Raw genomic sequence first — 26,302 nt, forward strand, 5'->3', positions numbered from 1 at the left:
CATGCAGAGAACTTTTCTGTCCCATTAATTAAAGAGACCAGGTTGTGCTGACCCGGAGGGATTAACCGCTAATTTGGACCCAAGAGGAAAACTGAGACACAAGAGGGGAATTTTTCATGACACAGACACTGGAATAATCTCCCCATGGAAGTGGTGGATTCCCCAACATTGGACAGTTTTAAGGTTCATCTGGACAGGGTGCTGGGCCAGCTTGGCCAGACCGGCCTTTTGCCAAGAAAGGCTAGACCAGATGATCCCTGTGGTCCCTTCCACCCTGGGATTTGACGATTCGATGATGTTTTTCCATGCCGCATCCCCCCTTACCTGCGGCGTGATCTGCTGCTGCATCCCCGCCCGCATGTTGATGCCCACCGGGGAATTGGCTGCAAACTGGTTGAGGATCGCTTGCCGGTTTTGATGGATCAGCTGGACAGGAGGAAAAAAACCCAGGGACATCTTAAAAACTCTGATTCAGAAGCTTCCCATCCCTTCCAATTGGGATGTGTGGGCTGCGGGTGGGACTGAGGGTCCCTCCACCCCCAGGGATGCGGAGGGGGAAAAATTGAGCAGTGTAGGGTAAAGGGACCTGGGGGTCCTGGGGACAGCAGGGTGACCATGAGCCAGCACTGGGCCCTTGTGGCCAGGAAGCCAATGGTACCTGGGGTGGGTTAGAAGGGGGTGGTCAGTAGGTCAGAGAGGTTCTCCTGCCCCTCTGCTCTGCCCTGGGGAGACCACAGCTGGAATCTTGTGTCCAGTTGTGGCCCCTCAGTTCCAGCAGGACAGGGAACTGCTGCAGAGAGTCCAGCGCAGCCACCAAGATGCTGAAGGGAGTGGAGCATCTCCCGTGTGAGGAAAGGCTGAGGGAGCTGGGGCTCTGGAGCTGGACAAGAGGACACTGAGGGGGGACTCATTGCTGGGGATCAAGATGGAAAGGGGCAGTGTCAGGAGGATGGAGCCAGGCTCTGCTGGTGACAACCAGGGACAGGACAAGGGGCAATGGGTGCAAACTGGAACACAGGAGGTTCCACTGAAAGAGGAGAAGCAACTTGTTGTGGGTGAGGGTGTCAGAGCCTGGCCCAGGCTGCCCAGGGGGTTGTGGAGTCTCCTCCTGTGCAGACATTCCAACCCGCCTGGACACCTTCCTGTGTAACCTCATCTGGGTGTTCCTGCTCCATGGGGGGATTGCACTGGATGAGCTTTCCAGGGCCCTTCAACCCCTGACACTCTGGGGTTCTGTGAATTACCTGCTGCTGGCCCTGCAGCCGCTGCTGCAGCTGAAGTCGCAGCTGGTTGGGGGCCGTCGGGGGCCTGTTGAGCGTCTGCCGGGGCTGCATGGCCATGGATGTGGGGAAGGCGCCGCGGGGCGGAGGGACCTGCACCGGCACGGCTCCGAACGACGGCTTCTGCCTCACCATGCCGGGGAAGGCGCCGGGGAGGTTGGCGGTGGGAGAGGCGGAGGAGTAAGGCTGGGGGTACATGCCGGGTTTCTGCTCCATCATGAGCGGTGGGGTGGCTTGTTGGGGTTGGAACCGTTCTGTCAGGGCTTCCAGCCCACCGCCCTGGTGAAAGCAAGAGGGGGGAGGTAAATATATCACTTTGGAGCCCCGCCGGCAGCTGTTTTCTCCTGGGAGCGCTCAGAGGGGACGGGGGGCCCACTCGTGAGGATGCTGCTGCCTGGAAGCCGCATCCCTGGGCTGAGCACCGTGCGGAGGCCATTAAACACCCGCTCCCCGGGGCTTGGCAAACCTCAGGGGGATGGAAATGGTTTCTTTTGGCTTGCTTGGGAGCAAAGACCAAGGCCAGGCTTTTCGGAAGGGCTCACGGCTCATCTCTCTGGGCTGGCAGGGGGTTGCAGGGCAGCGGCAGGTGATGCTGCCTTCCCCTGCCTTCCTCTGCATTTCCCTGCCTTCTCCTGCCTTCATCTCCCTTCCCCTGCCTTCCTCTGCCTTCATCTCCCTTCCCCTGCCTTCCTCTGCCTTCATTTGCCTTGTCCTGCCTTCCCCTGCCTTCTCTTGCCTTCCTCTGCCTTCCCCTGCCTTCCTCTGCCTTCCTCTGCCTTCATTTGCCTTGTCCTGCCTTCCTCTGCCTTCATCTCCCTTCTCCTGCCTTCATCTGCCTTTCTCAGCCTTCCCCTTTGCTCCCCTGCCTTCCCCTGCCTTTCTCTGCCTTCATTTGCCTTCATCTCCCTTCCTCTGCCTTCCCCTGCCTTCCTCTGCCTTCATCTGCCTTTCTCAGCCTTCCCCTTTGCTCCCCTGCCTTCCCCTGCCTTCCGCTGCCTTCCCCTGCCTTCATTTGCCTCTCCTGCCTTCCCCTGCCTTCTCCCACCTTCCTCTGCCTTCCTCAGCCTTCCCCTTTGTTCCCCTGCCCTCCTCTGCCTTCCTCTCCCTTTCTCTGCAGGCTTTGCTATGCCAAGCTGCTCATCTGGTCTCCAAACATCAGCACGCTGGGCTGGACCCAACCTGAGCCTTGGAGGATCAACCTGAACACGGGGAATAGTTTGTGCTCTCTCTCTCTCCTTTCCTATCGTTACGCAGCTTTGGAGGGAAGCTCAGCTGGAGGAAGAGTCGCCATCTGCCCCAAAAGCACCCTGGACCTGAGTATAAGGTTGGTGCAAAAGTAATTGCGGTTTTTGCATCATCGAAATTCCCCGTTTGATACTGGAATGCATTCCTAAATCAATGTGGTTACGTCATGCATCATTTTAATGAGCTTTTCTCGCTTTATGGGTTTTTTTTTTTGCTACCGACTTATTACTTGCTGTTTATTTTAATTTATTTCAGACTGGAAATGATGTCAGGAAAACAGCAAATCCCAGAGATTTTCTTACTCGAGTCCAAAATGGGTTGTAAAGCTGCAGAGAACTCTCAGCACCAACAGCGCGTTTGGCCCAGGAACTGCTGACGAACAGACAGTGCAGTGGTGGCTCGAGGGGTTTCGCAAAGGAGACAAGAGCCTTGAAGGGGAGCGCGGTGGCCACCATGGGAAGGAGACAACGACCCATTGGGAGCATCCATCAAAGCTGATCCTCTTACAGCCACACGAGAAGCTGCCGGAGACTCAACATCCACCGTTCTACGGTTGTTCGGCTTTTGAAGCAAATTGCAAAGGTGAAGAAGCTCGATAAGCGGGTCCCTCATAAGCTGACCGAAAATCAAAGGAATCATCATTTTGAAGCACCATCTTCTCTTCTTTACGCAACAATGAACCATTTCTCAGTTGGATTGTGACGTGCAATGAAAAGTGGGTTTTATACATCAACCACTGACGACCAGCTCAGTGGTTGGATCGAGAAGAACCTCCAAACACTTCCCAAAGCCAAACTTGCACCAAAATGGTCACGATCGCTGTTTGGTGCTCTGCTCACCATCTAATCCACTGCAGCTTTCTGAATGCCGGCAAAACCGTCACATCTGAGCATTCTGCTCAGCAAATGGATGGGATGCACCAAACCTGCAATGCCGCAGCAGCATCAGTCACCAGAAAGGGCCCAATTCTTCTCCACGCCGCCGCCCGACCGCGCGTCACACAACAAGCGCTGCAAAGGTTGAACGAATTGGGCTGTGAAGTTTTGCCTCGTCTGCCACGTTCACCTGAGCTCTCACCAACCGACCGGCACTTCTTCAGGCATCTCGACAACTTTTTGCAGGGAAAACGCTTCCACAACCAGCAGGACGCAGAAAACGCTTTCAAAATGTTCATTGAATCCCCAAGCACAGATTTTTATGCTACAGGAATAAACAAACTTATTTCTCATTGGCAAAAAATGTGTTGATTGCAATGGTTCTTATTTGGATTATTGAAGATGTGTTTGAGCCTGGTTATAAAGATTTAAAATTAAGGGTCCAAAACTGCAATTACTTTTGCACCAACTTAAAGCAGCCACTCCTATAAATTCGAGCCTTATTACAGCTAGGGATGATTTCCACGCCAGCGAATCACGGTAAGAAGATCTGCACTGGTCTAGCTTGGCTCAGGCACAGAAATGTGGTGTTTGAGCTGCGAACCCGTGGAGAAATAACACTATGGAGCCAGAATCCTTGATCCAAGTCCCACGGGCGATGAGGAAGTTGTGTTAAAGGAAACCATGCACACAAACCACCCTCAAATCCCACCGCTCTAGGGACTTGGGGAGATGGTGCCCACCAAAGGGCTGGGGTGAGATATGGGAATGGTTGGGGGGGAAATATACTGCTTAGGATCAATTAAGGTCGGGGTGGGGGCGGAATAAATTGCTTAAGATAAATTAGGATGGAGTTTATATAGATATGAAACAGCTGCTGGTGATGGCCAGAAACCCCAGACCTGCTGAAATGGGGCTTTTTTACTCTTCTCTCCCCAAATCACCCCGTTTCCAGCCTGCTTAAACTGGGTGCAGGTATCTCCAGCACCTCATCCCACTTGTAGCGGGTTTGGTTAAACCAGCCTAAATCCCCAGACTTTGCCCCAGGGGATGCGAACCCCCACCTGCCAATAACACATCCCAACTCTAACACGTTTTCTTCCCAAAGATGCCTTTATACTGATGTGTTTTTTCTTTAAAGATGTATTTCAAGCCCGTATTTCACGGAACTATTTCAAAATCTTTCTGAGGTTCAGCTGAAACCAGGGAAAAAGCCCAAGATTCCCATTAATGGATGGGGGCGACGCTGGGTCGGGGTCCAAATGTGAGATAAACCCCCAAATCAGGTTGTGCTCGGCAAGGGAAGCGCCGGATCGGCGTGGGGACACTTGGTGCCATCCGAGGGCATCTCAATGCAGCGGTGCAGGAACACCGAGCTGCTGCGGCTGCATCTTTGGCAAGAGCATCTCTGGTCCTTCCTACCAGAGAGGCTGAATTTCCTACCCCTGATTTGCAAAGAGATAAAACCTCCCCGTAGCGCAGCCACAGATTTGCCACCTCTGGGCTTAAATGATGCAGGAGCAGCCCAAGGGATTTGCTCTGAGAAGCTTCTTTCTTAGGACATCCCATAAATGAACAACCTTTCCAATCTGTTCCTTGTTTTGGAAAAAGAGTGCATGTGCTACGGGGCATGGAAAAAGAAACCGCTCGATGACAAACCCCAAGTGATCCGTCTGCATTGCCTCATTTTCCACGTCCCTCGCTGTCTCCCCCTGCCATGCCTTGTATTTATCAATCTAAATATTCATCTGGCCCCTTCCGAAGCATCTGTCCCCACGGGTCTCTGCAAACGGAGCCTCCAGTGGAGCTCAGCTGCATAAAAAAGGGCCCCAGCACCACTAAAAACAAACCTAAGTCTTTTTTGCCCCCTGCATTTCAAGCCCAGACGGAGGGGCAGCTGCACTGTAAGCCAATCTCGATGGTAAGGGCTGCGCGCTTTCATACCAGTGAGGCCATTCGATATATAATTAGGCGGCACAGCCCCGGTTCAGGAATCCCAGGCTGTGGGATTCCAGCTGGAAGGCTTCTCCGTGCCCTAATCCCCGTGGCGAGGCGGGGACGCGGGACACCCTGCCAGCTCACCCGATACACCACAAAACCGCTCGGCCGCCTCTTGACCAGGCTGCCCGTTCCCGTGGGGAATGGTGTTTGAAAAGCCAAGCGAGATATTGTATTTCCCGGGGCTGTTTTCCAGCTTTTTTGGCTGGGGGGGTGGGAGAGAACAGCGTGGTATTAAGTATCGCCTCTGAATCTGATGCGCTCGCGCGTTCCTGCTCGCATCTGGCCTCCCGGCACCGCCAGATGTTGGGAATCCTCCTCCGCGCCCACGTGGAGCCCCATGTGTGACCCCCGGGAGCGGTTCCCTCTTTACCTGGACCAGCTTGTCGATGCCGAGAGCTCGGTCCAGCTCGGCCAGCTCGGTCTCGTCTTTGCCGCTGAGGAAGGAGACGAGCTGCTCCAGCAGAGCCTTCTCGTCGTTGCGCCCCTCCGGCGTGGTGGGGGGACACAGGAGCTCGTCCAGCTGCGAGGTGATGCACTGCCTGCGGAGAGAGCAACGGGACGCACCGCTAAGGTTTCACAAAGCGGGGAGGAGGTTGAGCGGGATGATGCTCGAGCGACGCGCCCCCACCCGCTGCGGCGCCCGAACCCCACAGGACGCGGCCCCGTCTCGCCTGAGCCCGCTCAACCTCGAGCCTTGTGCCAAAATCTGCTTTTAAAGATGAGCCTCTCCACGAAATAAAGCCCATAAAGTGGTTTTTTTTGCTGTTTAGGAAGAAAACTTGGGTGCTTTTGCTTTGCTCCCGCAGGCGTTTTGGGGAGGAAAGCGGGAGACGGAGCAAAACTTGTGCCGGCACGAACGCAGGGAGGCTTGGACGGAGCAGCTGGAAGCAAAGCAGCTGAAGGCAAAGGGGAACGTTTGAGCTGCAAAAAACCATGATTTCTGCAAAGCTTGCTCGATATTCTTTGGGAAGAAGATTAATATGTAATGAGACACATTCCAATGACGTGACTAATTGGAGTCAATGGGATTTGCCGGGTCTGACAGGCCGACGAGAGCCGTGGCACATCACGCTCGCCAAGAGGCACAAAGGCGAGGGCTCCAACGTGCCAGCGGTTCCCGAGCAGCCGACATGTTTATCCTTTCAGCTCCAGATGAGGACCAGATGTACAGCACGGAACCGGAGCCAAACCCAGCGCGGCCGCTGCCGCCAACACACGCGGCCTCGTCCAGGGCAACGAAAAGACTCGGCGCTGGGGTTTCTCACACTGTAGAGCGGGAGCAGAGAGACGGAGGGGAAAAGCGGGGCTGGTTTCACTCCGTAGCCGCAGTCCCTGCGACTTGCTGCTTGTATCAAACCCTGTTTTGAACTTGCCAAGGCCAACGTTTGCTGCGCAGGCGTCGTTCTCGCAAAGGAAGGGGAGGCCAGGCTGCTGCTCCGCGTTAACAGGCAGCTGGAGGCGAAATTCAGGTTGGCACCGTCTCTTCAGCCCGTGCCGGACCAAAAGTTGGTTTATAAAGAGATCACGGGGACAATATAACTTTTATATAGTGAATAAACCTCCAGCACATCCTGCTTTGCAGCCCAACCCAGCTTGCAGATTCATCCCCATCCTCTGCCTGCCATGGTGGGCTCCAGGTGAGTCTCTGGGCAGATGACAGGGGACATCCTGGTCTCCGCTCACACTGCTTTCGTGTTGCAAATATTTTCTATCCACCACAACCCTTCAGGTTTAGTTTATTCTGAAGGTGAAAACTCTGATCCTGCACACGGTGAGGAGGAAACATTGAGCTGCTTGCAGAGATGATGTCAAATGCTGCTTGAGGTCCCGTCAAACATCTCCCTGGCGTGTTCTCCAAGCGCTGCTCTGAAAGGTCTCCAGCCCGCACAGATGTCCTGGGAACCTCACGCAGCTCAGATGGCACCGAACCGGCCCCGGGTGGCGTGTTTGACCTTGGGGGTTTAGAGGAACACGTGAGAACAGCGACTTGGACTTGCTTTGAGGAGACCTGGACCCAGCCCAAGGCACCCGTCTGCTGCAGGAGCCACAAGAGCGCTTGGGACACGGAGAGGGGACGTTGCAGCCGTCCCGCTTTACCAGGAGGCAAAGGCAGAGGGGAGGATTTGGGGAATGGGAGAATTTAAAGAAAGAAGCTCCTGTTCCCCAGGACACGCAGATCTGGGCACCAGCAGCTCCTTAAGCAGGACCAGGAGCTCAGCCCATGTAAACCTGCCAGCTGGGGAACCTGCGCAGCCCCCAAAGCAAATCTCCGCTGGCTTGATCGTAGCTAAAATATATCTCTTTGTCCTGTAATATCTGCAGTCCAAAGGCTTTGTCTCCTTGCTCTGTGATCTCCAGTGCGGGGACAGGATGGGACCAGGGGCATCTCCCATGACGAGCGTGGCCTCCACAGCTGGAGCACATCTGCAGGACTTGAGGGCCAGTATCCAGAGGCTTTTCCCCAGCAGAATCCCTTCTCTCGGCTGCAGTGGAAGTTGGATTTTGGTCACCGTGCTGCTAGCTGGAAGCGTTCAGACCCCACCAAGATGCTGCCAAGGCAGGCCTGACCCATGATGCTCCACCAGAAATACGGTTACTGAAGATACAAGAGGGAACGGAGCTGGGAACCAGCTTCTTCCAGCTGCCCACAACTTCTGCCAGGAACCACTGGTGCCCAGAGACCCTAACTGAGGAGGAACCGAGGCTCACCAGGACGAGCAGGCCTCCATCTCTCATCTCACTGTCACCTCGTGGTCCTGCTCCATGTGTTGATTCTACCAGTGGCTCCACCACGTGGAGAGCCCAACTTTGCTGTAAGGAGCCAATGGAGCCAGATGTCCCACCATGCAGCGTGGTTCTCCTTGCTTTCTCCCTCCTCAATGCCAAGAAAATCAAATATCACCTTGTCAAACCTTAACCACGCTGCGGTTTTTAACGCGTGGTTGAAACCATCACTCTCCAAAGGCAGGAACTGTGTGAGATTCGTTACCTCCACATCTCACCAGGCTTCGACCTTATCTCCTGGCCCAGGGTTCTGCCCTGAAAACCACCCGAGGAGCTTTTCCCACCCGAGGGCACCCGGGATGCGGCCACCAAGCTCTTCCCTCCTTGATATCCACGCAGATCCCAAACCTTCCACGCCAACACCGCGGTCCCCGGTCCGTAATCCCGCTGCGAAGGGGGAGCAGGGAGACAATCCAGCTCCTTTCCTCGCAGCTGCGCTGGCCAAGGAGACAGCAGCGTCCCCAGCCAGCCAGACTGACGCAGTGCTTGGAGCGCACGGCTGCTGACTAAGGGAAGGTCATTTTTACCCCAGAAGCAGCATTTTAAGGAACATTCGCAGCCTCAAACACGGACTGATTTTTCTAACAGTTTTTGCCAGGTAGGCCCCACAAATTTATCCCATAAAATAACACCACCGGCAAGGCTTAAAAAGGAAAGTTACTTCCCTTAGGCTGATGTAAATGCTAAATTAAATGGGGATTTGTTTTATCTCCCAGCTCTTTCAAGCAACAAGCGGCTAAGCCTTTCCAGCAGAAGTCCAAGATCCAGTTGCAACAGCAGAGACCACTCAGGCAACTCTCTTCTTGGGCTGAGTGAAGAGCTTTGAGGAATTAATCCAAATGTAGCCCCAAGAAAAAGATGTTTGGCTACCGGCTTGCTCACTTACAACTCTTACACGTCTTCTTAAGGATGGGAAAACAGAGACTGCGCTCGTCTGCTAAAGATGTTAATTAAGAGAGGAAATTCTGCCTCTCTGCAAAGCTGGGCTTTGGCAGCCCAAATATCTGACCTGCAGTCTCCTCCAACACGTTTCTAGCCAAGGAGTGACGTTGTTCTTTGGGCAGATCATCACCCCTTGGCTGTTCCATGGGGCACGGACCCAAAAAAGGTGGTTAGAGGACCGGAGGGGGTTATTCGATTAGAGCTGTGATCGTTTTAGGTGAAGCCAAACACGCAGGGACTGCGAAGAGCTGTAACCGCGTGAAAACACAAAACCATCCCATGATTCTCTAGATCCCACTGCTGCCCCGGCGACACGGGATTCTGGACAACATCAACCCAAATATTGGCGAGGGACAGCGCTTGGAGTATCCTCAGCAAGACCACGGATTGGCGGATTATTCATGTCCTCACATCCCTCGGGTGTCTCCTCTCAACCCACATCCCTCATCTACTTGTACGTTTGTCCCTAAGAGAGGTGACCCAGGCAGGTCTGGCCAGGACACCGCGACGTTCTCCCGGCAGAGGTGGGGAAGGCGCCAGCCCCGCCGTACTTACTCTTCGGGTTTACTCATGGCGCCCCGGTTCATGGCTGCCATGCCGTTATCCGGCCAGGGCATCTGCTCCCCCATTCCCGGCTGTCCAAACTGGTGATCCGGCACCCCCATCTCCAGCTCCGGCATCCCTAGGGGGCAAAAGCGGGACAAGGGGAGGAAATATTAGTGCTGCCGGGGTCAGCGGGCAAGCTCAGAGCAATGGGATGCCAGCGGTGTCCTAAAACATCCCCGAAAGGGACACCAAGATTCACCGCTCTTTCCAACCCAAAGTTACAGACAGCAGGTGTGGTTTCCCAACCATTAATTATAAGCATGAAATTCTGGGTGAAAATTGAGGCAGGTAACGCACACGCAGCAGATATGCATGACCCTCTATGCTCTCTATATGCAAACGCTATTAAAAAGTTTCCCTTTTCAGCACATTTCTAGCAAGAGTTTCAAAATGTAGTCAAGTTAGAGGGTTTCTTCTTGAAAGCAAATTGTTACTATTGAAGATTTTAGCTTAAAACCCAAAGCCCACACCCATTAGCATCTCCTGCCTCTCTTCTGGAGGAAAGTTAATTTGCACGGGGAAAAGAGCCAACGCAATTAAATTAAGTTGTAGCAGAACTTGGAGCCCAAGCGCCGGCCAGAGATTTATGAAGCTGGAGACTTTACGTCATCCCATTTGCAAAAGGAATCGGGACTGAAGATCAAACGGCACCTGGGGTGACGCAGCCTGCGGAGATCCAGGGAGGTGGAAACCGGAGGGGTCAGCACATTTCTGGCCAGGGTGGTGATGATGCCACATTGGGATGTGCCATCGGTGGCCGCCCCTTTGCCAAAACCCCTGAGTTTCTAACAGAAATACTGATGGAGGCAGTTGCTGAAGATGAAAATCTCTCTTCTTCTAACCAAGCTCAGCTGCGCTGATTCTTTTCCCAATAAAAGATGTTATTTGCTTGAAAATGCCTGTGGTTCCCCAGCGCCCGGTGTCTTCACTGTTGTCACAAGGAGCCACCAGCTTCACGTGCCACCCGGAGTGTGGGGTTGGTTTTAAAAACCAGAAAATAAGATCCCAGAGGGGAGGAAGGTCCAGCTCAAGGATGCTCAGCATCCCAGTGCACGCTCTGGCACAGCAGCTCCTGCCGAGCACTCCTCCATTTCTCAACATCTCTTAAAAAAAGCCATAAGGTTGCTCGGCAACAGGCGGATACCAGCGGTGCCAGCGGCAGCTCGTGGCACAGCCACGGTGCAGCTTGTCCCCAATCCTTCCTCATTTTGCCCCAAAACAGTCCCCAGGCTCATTGATGCTGAAGATAGTGGATGTCGCAGGCAGAGCATCATTTACCGGGGTGTGGGTGGCCCTATTTGAGGCAACCAGACCTCCAATCCTGGGGCAGTTCTGGGCCCCTCACACTAAGAAAACCCTTGAGGTGCTGGAGCGAGGGGAGAGAAGGGAACGGAGCTGGTGAGGGGCTGGAGCACAAGTGTGATGGAGCGGCTGAGGGACCTGGGGGGTTCAGCTGGAGAACAGGAGCTGAGAGGAGACCTTCTGATCTCTGAACTGCCTGAAAGGAGCTTGGAGCCAGGGGGGTCGGGCTCTGCTCCCCAGGAACAAGCGCCAGGAGCAGAGGAAACGGCCTCAAGTTGCGCCAGGGGAGGTTGAGGTTGGATGTGGGGAACAATTTCTTCCCCAAAGGGCTGTTGGGCATTGGAACAGGCTGCCCAGGGCAGTGCTGGAGTCACCATCCCTGGAGGGCTGGACAGACGGACATGAGGTTCTCAGGACATGGGGCAGTGCTGGGGTTGGGGTAACGGTTGGACTGGATGACCTTGAGGGTCTTTTCCAACCAAAACTGGAAACTATAGAATTATAGTTCTCTAATTCTGTGGATAAGCACAGCTTGGGAACTCGCTGCTGGTGAACAGGGATGCTCGAGCTCCACTTTGCCACCTCTTTTCACTCATGGGACTCCCTGGAAAGCCTCAGCGTAACCCGGAGGAGGTGGCGAGGAGCGGGTGCCCGTGTCTGTACGTACCTGTGTCGGGTGGGAAGGGGTTGGGAGCCGTGACCGTGCCCCTGCCCTGCTGGGCCGGCCCGCGGGCGTGCGGGCTGCTGCCATTGCTGGTGGGACACGGAACCGGCCTCAGCTGCGCTGGCTCCAGGGGGTCGCAGAACTCAAAGGGCGCCCGAGCGGCCTGCACGCCCTGCCCGCTGCTCAGCGCTGCAGATCCATCCCATTATTTCAAAAAAGAAAAGAAATAGGAAAGAAAAAGCACAAGTCAGATGTCTCCCCAGGGCTCATTGCGAGATCACCGGTGCTCGGCGGATTGCGGAGGGGAGCTGGTGTCGGGAAGCTTGGAGGGCAAGAAGCGGGTTGTGGTGGGATGTCACCTCGCCTGAAGCTGAGAGCTCGGTCCCACATGTGGCTCGGTCACCCGCAGCCACCCTGGGGCAGCACCGTGTGCAATAGGTGACGGTGACAACAGCCCCCGGGCAGCACTGCAGCTCCTGCTTGTTGTGTGGAGGGTGAAGGGAACCAGAAGCTGGGCTGGCACCCACAACCCAGTAGCTGCAGCTTAAAATAGTCAGCTGGGCAGAAGAATTAATCAGCTGGGTGTATTAAAGGCCACATCAAGCAGGCTCTGCTCCCTCTGGGGTGACCCCAGCGCAGGAGCCGTGTCCCCCGTAACCTGGCAGCTCAAGGGGATGATCAGCAGCGCTGCTCCCCGCATGGGCAGCTCTCACCTGCTGGCTTTAAATCACTGAAAAACATGTCATTAGGCCTGGCATTATTCTCCTTTTTATTTAGATAGGGTTTTTTGCAGGCTCAGCTGCAGTTTGCCATCAGGGAGCACGTCTCAAATGCTCCCGTTGAACTGAAAAACAAATGGAAGAGGCAGCTTTGCAAACTGGTGGCCACGGGCCACGGCTGTTGGGCACCTCTCTCCCAGCCAGCAGCACCTCTAAACCCTTGGGGAGCAGCTCAGGGGCACGTTACTGCCCCCACATGAGTGAAACCCAAGGGCAGCACCTTCAGCAAGGCTCGTGGTGGATCTCCTGGGTGGTAAACGCTATTTTGGACCCTGTAACCCAGGAGAGCAACAGCTGGCATTTCAACCATGCTCGCCTTCCTCCCCACTCTAATTTGGATGTGGGATTCCTTTTGCTCCGAAGGCAATCAGCCCCGCTTTTAATTATGTCGCGGCATGACGAGTGTCCCCGCTGCTGAAGGTGCCAACTATGTCAGCCCTGGGACAAGTGTCTCCTTGGTGAGGAACTGTGAGGCTTGAGTGAGAAACCTCGTGATGGATTCAGCTCAGAGGTGATGGCTGAATTGGTTCATGGCTACAGAGACGGGCCTGACAGCTCTTTGTCACCTCCCTGATGTGTCCCCAAAGTGGGGAGGCACAGCATGGCTCCCCAACCCCTCTGGGCTCAATGCAGAGGCAATAGCCTCAATTTGCCCCAGGGGAGGTTGAGGTTGGATGTGGGGAACAATTTCTTCCCCAAAGGGCTGTGGGGCATTGGAACAGGCTGCCCAGGGCAGTGCTGGAGTCACCAGCCCTGGAGGGTTGGACAGACGGACATGAGTTTCTCAGGACATGGGGCAGGGACAGGGGTGGGTTATGGTTGGACTCCATGATCTTGAGGGTCTTTTCCAACCCAAATGATTCTATGATCGCTGTGGCCACATCCAGGCTGGTGCTGCGCCAGCAGAGCCAGTGATATAGGAGACCCTCCCCTCGCACCCCCAGCAGGGACCCGCTTTGGGGACGATCCCCCGCGTTCCTCGCGGACGGACACGTACGGTTGAGTCCCGCGGGGGCTCTGGCGGCGGCGCTGGGCGGCAGGGGGGCCGCCAGCATCTCCGCTTTGACGGCCACGCCACTCTCGTTCCTGTCCGCTCCGCACAAGCCGGGCAGCTGCGCCGCCTTCTCCAGCGAGGGCAGCAGCTGGTCCAGCTGCTCCAGTTCGGCAGCAAACTACAGAAGGAAAGAAAAGATAAATCACGGGTGGGCGATTGAGCCGAAACGCGAGACCAAGCGCTGCTATCGCATCCACGTAGCCCCCAGTGCTGCTCCCCCAGCCCTCCACAACTCGCATGGATAGAGAACCAGCCCCGTGTCCCCTGGCCACACGCAGACCCTGGGGGCACAAGGACTGTCCCCCTGTACATGGGTCCCCACCCCGGAGTGTGGTCCTGAGCGGCAGCTTCGAGATGCTTGTGTGCTGCAATTAGCATAATTATTAATGGTACGCACAACCTCCAGCTGTTTAAAACAAGAGATAATTTGCTTTGTTAATATACATACGCTTACGTGGAAATGATAATACTAAAGAATTGGTCTTTCCTAAGAAATAGAAGTGGCTTTTTGGAATGAGTGTCCGAAACCAACGCTGGTCTGGGGTGTGTGATTCCCCTCCAGCCTTTGTCAGCATTACGAGTGGAAACGTAGATATTATAGCTGGGGACCTGAATAAATGGGAAAGCTCCTGGGAAAGGGATTTGTACCGGTGGCGGAACACACGGTGCTGTAAAGCAGCAGGTTGGGATGAAAGGGGCTGAGATAAACGGGCTTAAGCTAAGAAAACTCTTCCAAATAGTGTAATTTCTCCACCAAGCAGAATTCCTTTAAAGCTCAAGTTTGCAAAGCAAAGAGAACCAAAGCAAAGGGGAGAGAGACATCCACGATACGGCAGAAATACATCTCAAGTTCATCTCTTCCTGCAGGAGATTATTTTGGAAGCAGAGGGAGAAGGAGGGCACAGAGGCAGCTGCAGGCACCCAAAATGGACATTAAGTGGAGTTAAAATGGGAGCAGTGAAGCTCTTTCGTTGCTTGTTGGGTTTGTGAAGAGGTTGGAGGATGGAGAGGTTGATGGGATGAGAGGAAACGGCCTCAAGTTGCGCCAGGGGAGGTTGAGGTTGGATGTCGGGAACAATTTCTGCCCCAAAGGGCTGTGGGGCATTGGAACAGGCTGCCCAGGGCAGTGCTGGAGTCACCAGCCCTCCAGGGGTTGAAAAGACGAGGTTCTTAGGGACATGGGTTAGTGCTAGAGTTGCGTTCTGGTTGGACTTGGTGATCCTAAGGGTCTTTTCTAACTGAAATGGTTCTATGATTCCATGGAGACACAGGGTGGCTGAATATTCCCGGGCAGCTTCTTCCCCAAACCTTCAGCTCCTGGGACAAACAACGTTCCGAAACAAGGAACAACCCAAAGGCAAATCAAGGGACAACATCTCTGCCTTCCATCCCTCGCCCAGCCGGCTCGTGGGACGCCCCACGTGTGAAATCAGCTCGGGGAGGAGGATGGAGACGCTCACCCAGCAAACCTTCATCCCTGGCCGGACCTACCCGTGGACGGAGATAATTCTCCTCCCGAGCGCCTTGGGCAACAAAATCCTTGCACAAATTAAACAATCCCATGATTTTATTGCAAACTTCAGATCATTCAAGTCTTCCTTTCATTTCACTTAACTCCTGCAATTCCTATTAGCTCTTTTCTAAGCCTTACCTAAATATGTTTTGTTCTCAGCCCACTACCAGGTGGCTCTGAGCAAACCTGGGTCAATTCCATATTGCTGACGAGCTCACCCCACAACTCGTGTCGCTCCTAATTGATATTTTGATACTTAAAATAAGAAAACAAAAATCTAGCAAGATTTTATTAGAAATGGCAGCTCCCCCTCCCTACCAGAGGAGCCTCTAACAGAAAACACGTGGAAATGAAACTCGGTCCCGAGCTGCTGAGCAGCAAAGGCTTGTTCGCTCCTCAGAAAAGCCATTTTAAGACTCCGCAAAACCCTCTCCAGGCTCTTTTCTTGACTCTTTGGAAGCGGTCGGTACGTTCCAGCAAATAATCCTGATGCTCTCCAGCTGCCGGGGGAGGGATATTTGGAACTGAAAAGCCACGGAGGAGCCTAAAAATGCTCAGCTGCTTCCAGCAGCGCAGGAGAGGGGCTGATGAACACGGCCGGGCTGGAGCCGGCCCAGCTCCGCGCGCCTGTGTGCGGGCACAGCACCATTAGCTCACACAGCCTCGTTAAATTAATAGGGTTTCTGGCCTCTCTGGAGGACCTGGAAGCAGCACTGATGCTCAGCAAATCACTGAATCACAGGATGGTTTGGGTGGGAAGGGACAGTTAAAGCTCCCCGGGGTGCCAGCCCTGCCATGAGCAGGGACATCTGCACCAGCTCAGGCTGCTCAGAGCCCCGTCCAGCCTGGCCTGGGATGTCTCCAGGGATGGTTCAGCCACCACCTCTCTGGCCAACCTGGGCCAGGCTCTCACCACCCTCAGCACAAACAATTTCTGCATCATGTCCAGCCTGAATCCCTGCAGGATGCTCCTTCTGCAGGAGCATCAGGGTGGGTACCCAGCTCTATGGGCATGTTCACTCTGCGCCAGCAAGCTCCAATGTGCCTCCCAAAATAAGCAAGTTTTACCTTGAGTTTTCCTTATTCAGGGGCAATTTATGTTAATCCAGATAATAGAATCACAGAATCATTTTGGTTGGAAAAGACCCTCAAGATCATCCAGTCCAACCGTTCCCCCCTCCTGTCCCTGCCCCATGTCCTGAGAACCTCATGTCCGTCTGTCCAGCCCTCCAGGGCTGGTGACTCCAGCACTGCCCTGGGCAGCCTGTTCCAATGCCCCACAGCCCTTTGGGGAAGAAATTGTTCCCCACATCCAACCTCACCCTCCCCTGGCGCAACTTGAGGCCGTTTCCTCTGCTCCTGGTGCTTGTTCCTGGGGAGCAGAGCCCGACCCCCCTGGCTCCAAGCTCCTTTCAGGCAGCTCAGAGATCAGAAGGTCTCCCCTCAGCTCCTGTTCTCCAGCTGCTCCCCATGACGACAGATCTCACATGGGAGGTGATGGGGAGGTCACACCATCCAGCCGATGACACCAGGAAAGTACATTACAGAAAGAGATAACGAGTGCGATTCCCACTCGCCTATAGAATAACCGGCTGCGGCTCCCAAGCCAACTGAGCTCTTAACCTTATTAAGAGACTTATTGTGTGTTTGTCACCCCAGGCTCTCCCAGCTCCGTTATTCATCCCCGATCTCCAAAGCCGTATTTGCCGCAGCCCGTAAGCGGCGATCAGCCCCGCTCTTCATGTCAGCCGCTCTCTTCTCTTTGCTTAAAAAGGATTAAGCAGCCTTATCCGTGTTACCATCTCCCCTGGCTTTCAAAAATAAGAAATCTCTTCTATTCATAGCGGCGTGTAATGAATATTTATACCCCCAAATCTCTATTGCAGAGATCTGTCACTGGATTATTCAATTTAATAATACTTTTAGGAGAACTAAAAGGCCCGTATAATTGCTAATCGCAGCCAACAAGAGGGCAAGGGATTGAAAATTCCCTGGGACACGAGGCCTGAATGTGCCCAGAGCTGCAGAATTAAGAACCTTTTTGCATGGCAACGTGCACGTGGTCTTCTCCTCACTCAAACCACCTCCTGCAGTGATGTGCTGGGTTTCTTCCGCAGTTTTATACACTTCCCTAACGCTCCTTCCCTTCCCAACATCACCTTGAAGGTCTGAGCTACCAAAACATGAAGCATCTGGACAAGAGGGGACAGCAGTGCTGGAGGAGGTGGCACGAGCACTGGAGAAGGTGGCACCAGCGCTGGAGAAGGTGGCACCAGTGGTGGGGAAGGTGGCACCAGCACTGGAGAAGGTGGCACTAATACTGGAGGAGGTGGCACCAGCACTGGAGAGGGTGGAACCAGTGCTGGGGAAGGTGGCACCAGCACTGGAGAAAGTGGCACCAGTGGTGGGGAAGGTGGCACCAGTGCTGGAGAAGGTGTCACCAGCGCTGGAGAAGGTGGCACCAGTGCTGGGGAAGGTGGCACCAGTGGTGGGAAAGGTGGCACCAGTGCTGGGGAAGGTGGCACCAATGCTGGAGAGGTGACACCAGTGCTGGAGAAGGTGTCACCAGCACTGGAGAAGGTGGCACCAGTGCTGGGGAAGGTGGCACCAGCACTGGAGAAAGTGGCACCAGCGCTGGAGAAGGTGGCACTAATACTGGAGGAGGTGGCACCAGCACTGGAGAGGGTGGCACCAGTTGTGGGAAAGGTGGCACCAGTGCTGGGGAAGGTGGCACCAGTGTTGGAGAGGGTGGCACCAGCACTGGAGAAGGTGGCACCAGTACTGGAAGAGGTGGCACCAGTGCTGGGGAAGGTGGCACCAGCACTGGAGAGGGTGGTATTAGTGCTGGAGAAGGTGGCACCAGCACTGGAGAAGGTGGCACCAGTGCTGGAGAAGGTGTCACCAGCACTGGAGAAGGTGGCACCAGCACTGGAGAAGGTGGCACCAGTGCTGGAGAAGGTGGCACGAGCACTGGAGGAGGTGGCACCAGCACTGGAGGAGGTGACATCAGTGCTGGAGAAGGTGGCACAAGCACTGGAGGAGGTGGCACCAGTGCTGGGGAGGGTGGCACCAGCACTAGAGAAGGAGGTATTAGTGCTGGAGAAGGTGGCACCAGCACTGGAGAAGGTGGCACCAACACACAAAGTTGTGGCAGCCACACAACATCTCCCCACACTTCTCCCAGCCCCACCACCTTGCTGTGGAGAGCCCACACCAGCAGATTTGGAAGAACCTGCCCCCAAACCCCAACTTGTCAGGAGCATCCCACCAGCACAGACACGGATGGCCCCACTCACCTGGCCCTGCGTCTCCAGCTTGACCTCCTCCGTGGCAGGAGGTTTGGCGAGCGGCACCGGGGCCGTGTTACAGGGCTCCATCTGCTCCGTCTTCTCCACCTTCACCTTCACGTCGTCCAGACTCAGCGCCGGGGCTGCAGCAAGTTCCTTCTCGTCCTTGTCCAGCAGATACCTCAGGAGCTGATGATCCTTGGCGTCTTTTTTCTTCAGCGCGTCCGGCTCCAGTTTGATGTCCGAGGTTCCCGGCAGCTGGCTGGGAGCCGCGGGGGCGGTGGTGGGGTTCGGCGTGCTCTCCTTCTTCTCGTGCTCCATGGCCAGGGTGGTGATGTCCGAAGGGCTGCCCTCCTGAAGGAGTCTGTGCAAGATCTTGTGCCGCTCGGTCAGGGAGCTGTGGGAGGAAGGGCAGGTGCTGCTGGGAGGGTTTCCAGAGGCCAAGGTGCCACCGGTGCCCGCACAGGCCAACGAATCTTTGCAACTCGTGTCCGCGTCAGCGTGTCGAAGCTGCTGCTCCGCCGTGCTGGCCAGGAGCTGGACCAGCTTGTGGCTGGTGGCTTGGGAGCACTTGTTGTCCCCTTCTGAGAGCCTGTCATTGGCATGCAGCATGCCCGAATCCAGCGGTTTGCTGTCCCCCGCCCCGCCATCCGACTGGATCATCTCGCTGAGGATGGAGGCGATCTCCTTGCTGTCCTTGGACTCGGCTTTCATGGGCTGCATGGCGAGGCGGCCGGGCGAGCTCTGCGAGCTGAGCTGTCTCAGCACGGGGGGTGGTGTGGAGTAGCCCACCGGGGTGCTGGGACCTTCGGCCAAGCCCTGCATGGAGTTCATGGGGGCGCCGGGAAAGGATCTGGTGGCGCCGGTGGCACCGCCGGCCCCGCTGCCGCTGTTGGCCATGCCCACGGGAGAGTGCATGGTGGGCATGGTGGGCGAGAAGGGATTGCCGGGCACGCGGGGTCTGGGCACCAGCCCCGGGCTGACCCGATGCCTCGGGGACATGAACTGCGGTGGGGTGATCCCCGGACTGTTCATGGGGGAGCTGTTGAGGTTCAACGTGTGGTTACTGTTCTGGGGACCGGCTTGTCCCTGGCTTAAGGCAACGTTGGCTCCCATCTGGTTCCCAGGTGAACACCCGAAGTTGTTTTGGCTGGTGCTGGAGTTGCTGTTGTTGTGGAGGCCGGTGCCTGGCTGCTGGTTGACGTTGGTGGCCAACATGCTGCCGTTGGAGGGGGGGATGGAGGGCGGCAGGGCCATGCCCTGGCCCGGGGAGATGCTAGGGTTCAGCGAGGGGCTGACCCGGGGAAGGGCCATGGCGGAGTTAGTGTTCTCCTGGGGTGAGAGCATGCCGTGATCCCTGCGAGAGACAAGGAGAGGAAACGTCACAAGATGCTTTGCCCAAACCTTCAGTGTCACTCAGGCAGCTCCTGCCCCCCTGTCCATAGAATCTGTGGGGGACTACGGTGAGTCCATGGATTCCCTGACGGAGGGCATGGGAACAGAAATTAGCCCTGAAGATATGAAAGCCTACCCGTGAGAAAGATGGGAGTAAAGGAGTATCTGGAGATGTTCAGGATGTATCCGTGAGAGAGAAGGGAGTAGAAGACTAATATTGATGATAGCAAAATTAACCAATGACATGTTACTGCTGTAACTTGTAACCAATAGTGAAGAGACACATGCATTGGTAAAACTGCATAAAAATGCACTTGTGGCAATAAATGGCATCTACTACTTTCATCCTAGAAGAACTTGGTCTATGTCGTTTGTCCGTCTCAACCACGACAAGAATCACAGGATGGTTTGGGTTGAAGGGACCACCAAAGTGCATCCGGTGTCCCCCTGCCATGAGCTCAGGTTGCTCAGAGCCCCATCCAGCCTGGCCTGGGATGTCTCCAGGGATGGTTCAGCCACCACCTCTCTGGCCAACCTGGGCCAGGCTCTCACCACCCTCAGTGTGAAACATTCCTTCAAGTCAGGCCATGCTGCAGAGCTCTGAAGGCTGGAGAGCAGCAGGTCACAAGCCCTGGTGGTCTCAGCCTTCCCATCTCCACCAGCCCTTGAGGATGCATTGCAGCCCCACGGATGGGGTACAGCAGCTTTAGCATCTTCTCAGAAACGTGAGGCTGCTCATGATCACAGCTGCTCCCCGGCTAAACCCCAAAGGCTGACCCCATAGACTCTGCTGGGTCTATCGTACCCCCAGGGCTGGAGGAAGACCATGCTCTGCAGCATTCTCCTCCTCCAGCCCCCTCGTGTTTCTGCAGCACAGCCCAGGTCCACAGCCTCACCTCTCCCTGTCCTGCCAGTTTGTCAGAGCCTCTCCCTCCCCAAATATTTGAAGTTCTCCAGGGCAAGGCAGAAATCTGAAGCACGTCTATAAACCTCCACCTGAACTCCTGGGGCCACCTCTTTGAGAAGTAAGAATAATCAAGAGCAACAGAGCTCTGGCTTTCAGCCTCAGATTCCTCATGGAGATCACACCCCCAAAACCAGCATCACAGACCACTCGTGGGTGCTCCTTTTGCTGTAGGGAATCACAGAATCATTTTGGTTGGAAAAGACCCTCAAGATCATTGAGTCCAACCACAACCCAGCGCTGGCACTGCCCCATGTCCCTGAGAACCTCATGTCTGTCTGTCCAACCCTCCAGGGATGGTGACTCCAGCACTGCCCTGGGCAGCCTGTTCCAATGCCCCACAGCCCTTTGGGGAAGAAATTGTTCCCCAGATCCAACCTCAACCTCCCCTGGCACAACTTGAGGCCATTTCCTCTCATCCAAAGGGACACTTTGATTCCTGGATCGCACTGACACGGCTCTGGAGCGGTGGGGTGGGGACGTACCTGTCGATGATGTGGATGCCCATGATGAAGGGCTGCATCTCTGGGCTGGTGGGGTAGCAGAGCTTACACTTGGTGTGGGCGCTGAGCACTGTCCCGTCGCTCAGGGTGAATCGGTACGAGGGGCTGAAGGCCGTGCCGCGTGTCATCACTGAAGGAGACAACCAGAAACACATCAGTTCCCCCTTAGAAACTCAAGGCAGAACCCACAACGCCCTAAAAGTACCAAGAAGAGGATGGAGGGAGCAGAGAAGAGGGAGAACCTGCCTGGCACAATCACCTTCCCAGCAAACAAAAGCATGTGCTGCATGTGTGCCAACCCCAGAGATGTAGAAAATAAGAGGGTTATGAATAACCACAGTGGCACCAAAATCCTCCCAGCTGCTTCTCCAGCTCCAAATTCCAAATCTAAACCCACCCAGTGCCATCCTTGAGTGCTCAGAGTTTCTGAAGGGGCCACACCAGCACAGAATGTCCAAGCTGGTGAACCCCAGCCCGGCTGGGAAGGTGCAGCAGGATGTAACCCCGGCAGAGTTACAGCTCTCCGGAGGCTCAGCGACCTCCTGCTCCTGCCTTCCCCACCTCTCTGTCCTGAGAATCCTCATCAACAGAGCAAAGATGCTCATCGAAGAGCTAACAGAGCAAAGATGCTCACAAAAGAGATGCTGCTGCTTCTGCTTAAACGCTGGGGATGGCGTTTGTGGATGGCATGAGAAAAGAAATGTAAAATCATCTTTAGCTCATATTTGTCTCAATTCTGTATTTCCTGAAAGGCGAGAGGAGCCCGTCCAGCGTTACTCAGCCCTTTCTCCTCTCCCCTTGGCGCTTTGTGATTATTATCGCAGCATCCCTTTTTCCAGAAAGGGTTTATCCGACAAGGAGGACCACGCTCCGGCGGGAAGAGGAGCTGTTACCTTCTTGAAAGAGCTGTTTGGCGTAGGACGGCTCTCTGCCCTGCGGCTGGAAGAAAGCGTAGATGCATTTTCGCACCAAATCCTCCCAGCCCGTCCTGCCGGCGGCTCGCAGGGAACTGGTGTCGATGGAGATGATTTTACCTGGGCAGAGAGAGAGAGAGAAGCCATGTTACTCAGGCACAGCGTGAGGAGTCCATCAGCAGAAACAGGTCTGTCAATGTGGAAAATGAAGCCAGGTCCTATTTGGTGTCGGGCAGCAGGTGCAGGAGGACACCAGGATGTCCTCCAGAAGGAGGTGGAGGTTCAAGGGGTTTGCTCTGGGTCCTGCACTGACGTCTACGCACAGCTTGGCCAGTCAAAGCAGACACAAAACCCAACAAGAAGAACTTCATTGCGAAGGGACCCTCATTATCCCAGATCTTGGGTACCCAGATTCACACCCCTCACCTGGTGGGACACCCTCCAGCCACCCTGCCCACACCAAGGAGATCCTCCAAGCAGGACCTGCTGCCCGCTTTTCCCTCCAAATAGAATCCTAGAATCATTTGAGTTGGAAGAGACCCTCAGGATCATTGAGTCCAACCATAACATGGTTGGAAATGAAACCCCAGGTAGCTTTGCCGGCTGTTTTACAGCCACGGGCAGAGAAAACATTCACTGAGGATCTTCAGGCTGCAGGGAAGTCCAGATGATTACCCACCAAAAAGATGGTCACCAGAGTGACTATCACAACGCAATATTTGAATGAGAGCAAACCGGATCTGAAATGTTCAGGGAGATCAAGATTAGACATGAGGAGGAAATTATTACCCCTGAAGGTAGTGAGAGCCTGGCCCAGGTTGGCCAGAGAGGTGGTGGCTGAACCATCCCTGGAGACATCCCAGGCCAGGCTGGACGGGGCTCTGAGCAGCCTGAGCTGGTGCAGATGTCCCTGCTCATGGCAGGGGTGGCACTAGATGAGCTTTGAAAGTCCCTTCAACCCAAACCATCCTGTGATTCCATGATTCTAAGGTGACAACTGTTTCATTCCCACCAACCAGCTACCTCGACAGACCCTGAAACCCAAGGGAGCAGAGAGGGGTTGGGTGCAGGACATGGCTCTGGTGTTCCTGGATCGGTTGAGGTGTCTCCAATTGAGGTGTCAACTCCATCGGTCCGTTTGCAAAGGACAGGACCACGCTCACACTCTGGGGTCCTGCACCACTGACCCATCCCCACCCCAAGACAACAAATCCTCCAGAGCCAGGACCCCCCAGCATCACTGGGACGTTACCTGTGGTGTCTTGCTTGGTCACGAAGGATTCGGAAGGGGCGACGGCTGCCGGTCGAGGTAATCGTCTCGCAATGCATATCAGACACGACTGGAAATCTGCCAAAGTAGGAGAAGGGACCAAGAATATGAAAATCAGACACTACAGCCACCACTTGCAATTTAAAATTTTAATTTAAATACCACTGCTGGGCTTGATTGCCACATCCTGCCCTGGCAGAGTTTACCCTGAGCCCTTCAAAGCAAATAGGCTCTGTCTAAACTCTATAAAATTTGCTGGAAAAGAGGTTTCCAGCGCTTGGAGAAATTAATTGTAAAGGCTTCTCAGATCTGGCAGCATTGTACAATAAAAGTCAGTACTAAAAGCCAGCAACTGTCGGCTTCGGGCAAAGGATTTGGTCATAAAATACCGTAATTTATTCCTTCCAGTCATGATCTCTTGTGTAAACCGCAATGGATTAATCCAGCTAATGCGCTGGAAAAATAATAGCTGGGACACCAAAAGGAGAGTTGTCAGGGCACTAGCAGGAAAGCAATGGCCCCCACGGTGCCAAGGGAACCCTGACTGTCCCAAATCCCTGCGGACACCTGCCTGCAGGGAACTGATTCAGCCCAACAGCGTGAGAGCAGCACTGGGGTCTGGCCCATTGCAAGGTCCTGCACCTGGGTCGGGGCAACCCCAGTGTCGGTCCAGGCTGGGGATGCAGGGATGGGGAGCAGCCCCAGGAGAAGGACTTGGGGTGCTGGGGTGGGACATTGGCCATGACCCGGCCATGTGCGCGGGCAGCTCAGAAACCACCCGTGTCCTGGGCTGCGTCTCCAGTCCCGTGAGCAGCAGGTTTGGGGGGATTCTGCCCCTCTGCTCCGCTCTGGTGAGACCCCCCTGCAGTGCTGGTCCAGCTCTGGGTCCTCAGCACAGGACACACATGGAGCTGCTGGAGAGGGGCCAGAGGAGCCCCAGGAATGACCCGAGGCTGGAACAGCTCTGCTGGGGACAGGTGAGAGAGTTGGGGTGTTCAGCTGGAGAAGAGAAGCTCCAGGGAGACCTTAGTGCGGCCTTTCCAGACTTAAAAGGGGCCAAGAAGAAAGATGGGGACAGACTTTTGAGCAGGGCCTGTTGTGACAGGACAAGGGGTGATGGTTTTAAACTAAAAGAGGGAGATTCAGGCCAGACATGAGGGAGAAATTGTTTGTGCTGAGGGTGGTGAGAGCCTGGCCCAGGTTGGCCAGAGAGGTGGTGGCTGAACCATACCTGGAGACATCCCAGGCCAGGCTGGACGGGGCTCTGAGCAGCCTGAGCTGGTGCAGATGTCCCTGCTCATGGCAGGGGTGCCACTGGGGAAGCTTTGAAGGTCCCTTCAACCCAAACCATTCTACAATCCCCATCCCACCTCCCCTCTTGTCCCCCCTGCCCAAATGCCATCTCACAAGCAGCGGACACTCTCTCCTACCTTCTCCCTCCTCCTTGAAGGACTTGGGCTGGGACACGGTGAAGCACTGCATCACCTCGTAGCGCTGACGAGCCTCCTGGTTCTCAGTGCCCGGCTCGTCGGGCGGCCGGATCAGCATCCTGCAGCTGAACGTGTGGCTGTTGCGCCGCGTCGCTTCCTGGGGCCAAGGAACTCCATTGACTGGGAGACGGAGGAGACAAAGAAGGACTGTTAGGAGCTGTGCCATGCGCATGTCCCTCTGTGACTTTCCGAGGAGGTAGGTCCTATCATCTTCATCTTACAGGCAGGGAAACTGAGGCATGGGGTCTCTGAGCCACTTCCAGAGCCCAGGAGGGCTCCTGGCTCTTGCTGTTGTACTTGAACGCCCCCCCCAATGATGCTCATGGCACTTTTACAGCAAGTCCAGCTGAACATCTCCATAGGGATGGGGAGCAGCAGCGAGACCTTTTAGTACTGCAGCAGCAAATCTATCCCCGTTTTTCTATAACCTGCCTTTTCCAAAAACTTCTGGGCAGCAGCTGAAAGATTTCACTAGCACTCTACATCATCTGTGTGGATATCCATATTCAACCCACGTGGTCAATGGGGCAGAGTCCAGTTGGAGGCCTGGATCTAGTGCAGTGCCTCAAGGGTTGGTGCTGGGGCCAGTATTATTCAATATATTCATCAATGACTTGGATGAGGGAATACAGTGACTGTCAGCAAGTTTGCTGGTGACACCAAGCTGGGAGGAGTGGTGACACTGGAAGCTGTGCTGCCATCAGAGACCTGGACAGGCTGGAGAGCTGGGCGGGGAAAATGTAATGAAATAGAACAAGGGCAAGTGTAGAGTCTTGAATCTGGGCAGGAACAACCCCAGGTTCCAGTGTAAGTTGGGGAATGACCTATTAGAGAGCAGCGTAGGGGAAAGGGAGCTGGGGGTCCTGGGGACAGCAGGGTGAGCATGAGCCAGCACTGGGCCCTTGTGGCCAGGAAGCCAATGGGACCTGGGGTGGGTTAGAAGGGGGTGGTCAGTAGGTCAGAGAGGTTCTCCTGCCCCTCTGCTCTGCCCTGGGGAGACCACACCTGGAATCTTGTGTCCAGTTGTGGCCCCTCAGTTCCAGCAGGACAGGGAACTGCTGCAGAGAGTCCAGCGCAGCCACCAAGATGCTGCAGGGAGTGGAGCATCTCCCGTGTGAGGAAAGGCTGAGGGAGCTGGGGCTCTGGAGCTGGACAAGAGGACACTGAGGGGGGACTCATTCCTGGGGATCAATATGGAAAGGGGCAGTGTCAGGAGGATGGAGCCAGGCTCTGCTGGTGACAACCAGGGACAGGACAAGGGGCAATGGGTGCAAACTGGAACACAGGAGGTTCCACTGAAAGAGGAGAAGCAACTTGTTGGGGTGAGGGTGTCAGAGCCTGGCCCAGGCTGCCCAGGGGGGTTGTGGAGTCTCCTTCTGTGCAGACATTCCAACCCGCCTGGACACCTTCCTGTGTAACCTCATCTGGGTGTTC

The 26,302-nt window shown here is 55.0% G+C and overlaps 1 protein-coding gene across 2 annotated transcripts in view; it reads right to left on the reverse strand.

Annotated features, from left to right (window-relative positions):
- NCOA1 (nuclear receptor coactivator 1) overlaps nt 1-26,302 on the reverse strand; it is a gene marked incomplete at its 5' end in the record, with an annotated part of 67,408 nt that overhangs the window by 6,440 nt on the left and 34,666 nt on the right. For both annotated transcript variants that reach the window (XM_080342156.1, XM_080342157.1), the window contains 11 exons: nt 325-426; nt 1,245-1,559; nt 5,772-5,940; nt 9,683-9,809; nt 11,703-11,888; nt 13,476-13,650; nt 18,342-19,689; nt 21,177-21,324; nt 22,088-22,228; nt 23,361-23,456; nt 24,809-24,988. In XM_080342156.1, the coding sequence (XP_080198282.1) occupies nt 325-426; nt 1,245-1,559; nt 5,772-5,940; nt 9,683-9,809; nt 11,703-11,888; nt 13,476-13,650; nt 18,342-19,689; nt 21,177-21,324; nt 22,088-22,228; nt 23,361-23,456; nt 24,809-24,988 (2,987 nt within the window). The remainder of the gene's footprint in view (nt 1-324; nt 427-1,244; nt 1,560-5,771; nt 5,941-9,682; nt 9,810-11,702; nt 11,889-13,475; nt 13,651-18,341; nt 19,690-21,176; nt 21,325-22,087; nt 22,229-23,360; nt 23,457-24,808; nt 24,989-26,302) is intronic.

Source organism: Nesoenas mayeri, assembly GCF_963082525.1.
Source record: "Nesoenas mayeri genome assembly, chromosome: 3".
In the NCBI taxonomy this organism is placed as follows: domain Eukaryota; kingdom Metazoa; phylum Chordata; class Aves; order Columbiformes; family Columbidae; genus Nesoenas; species Nesoenas mayeri.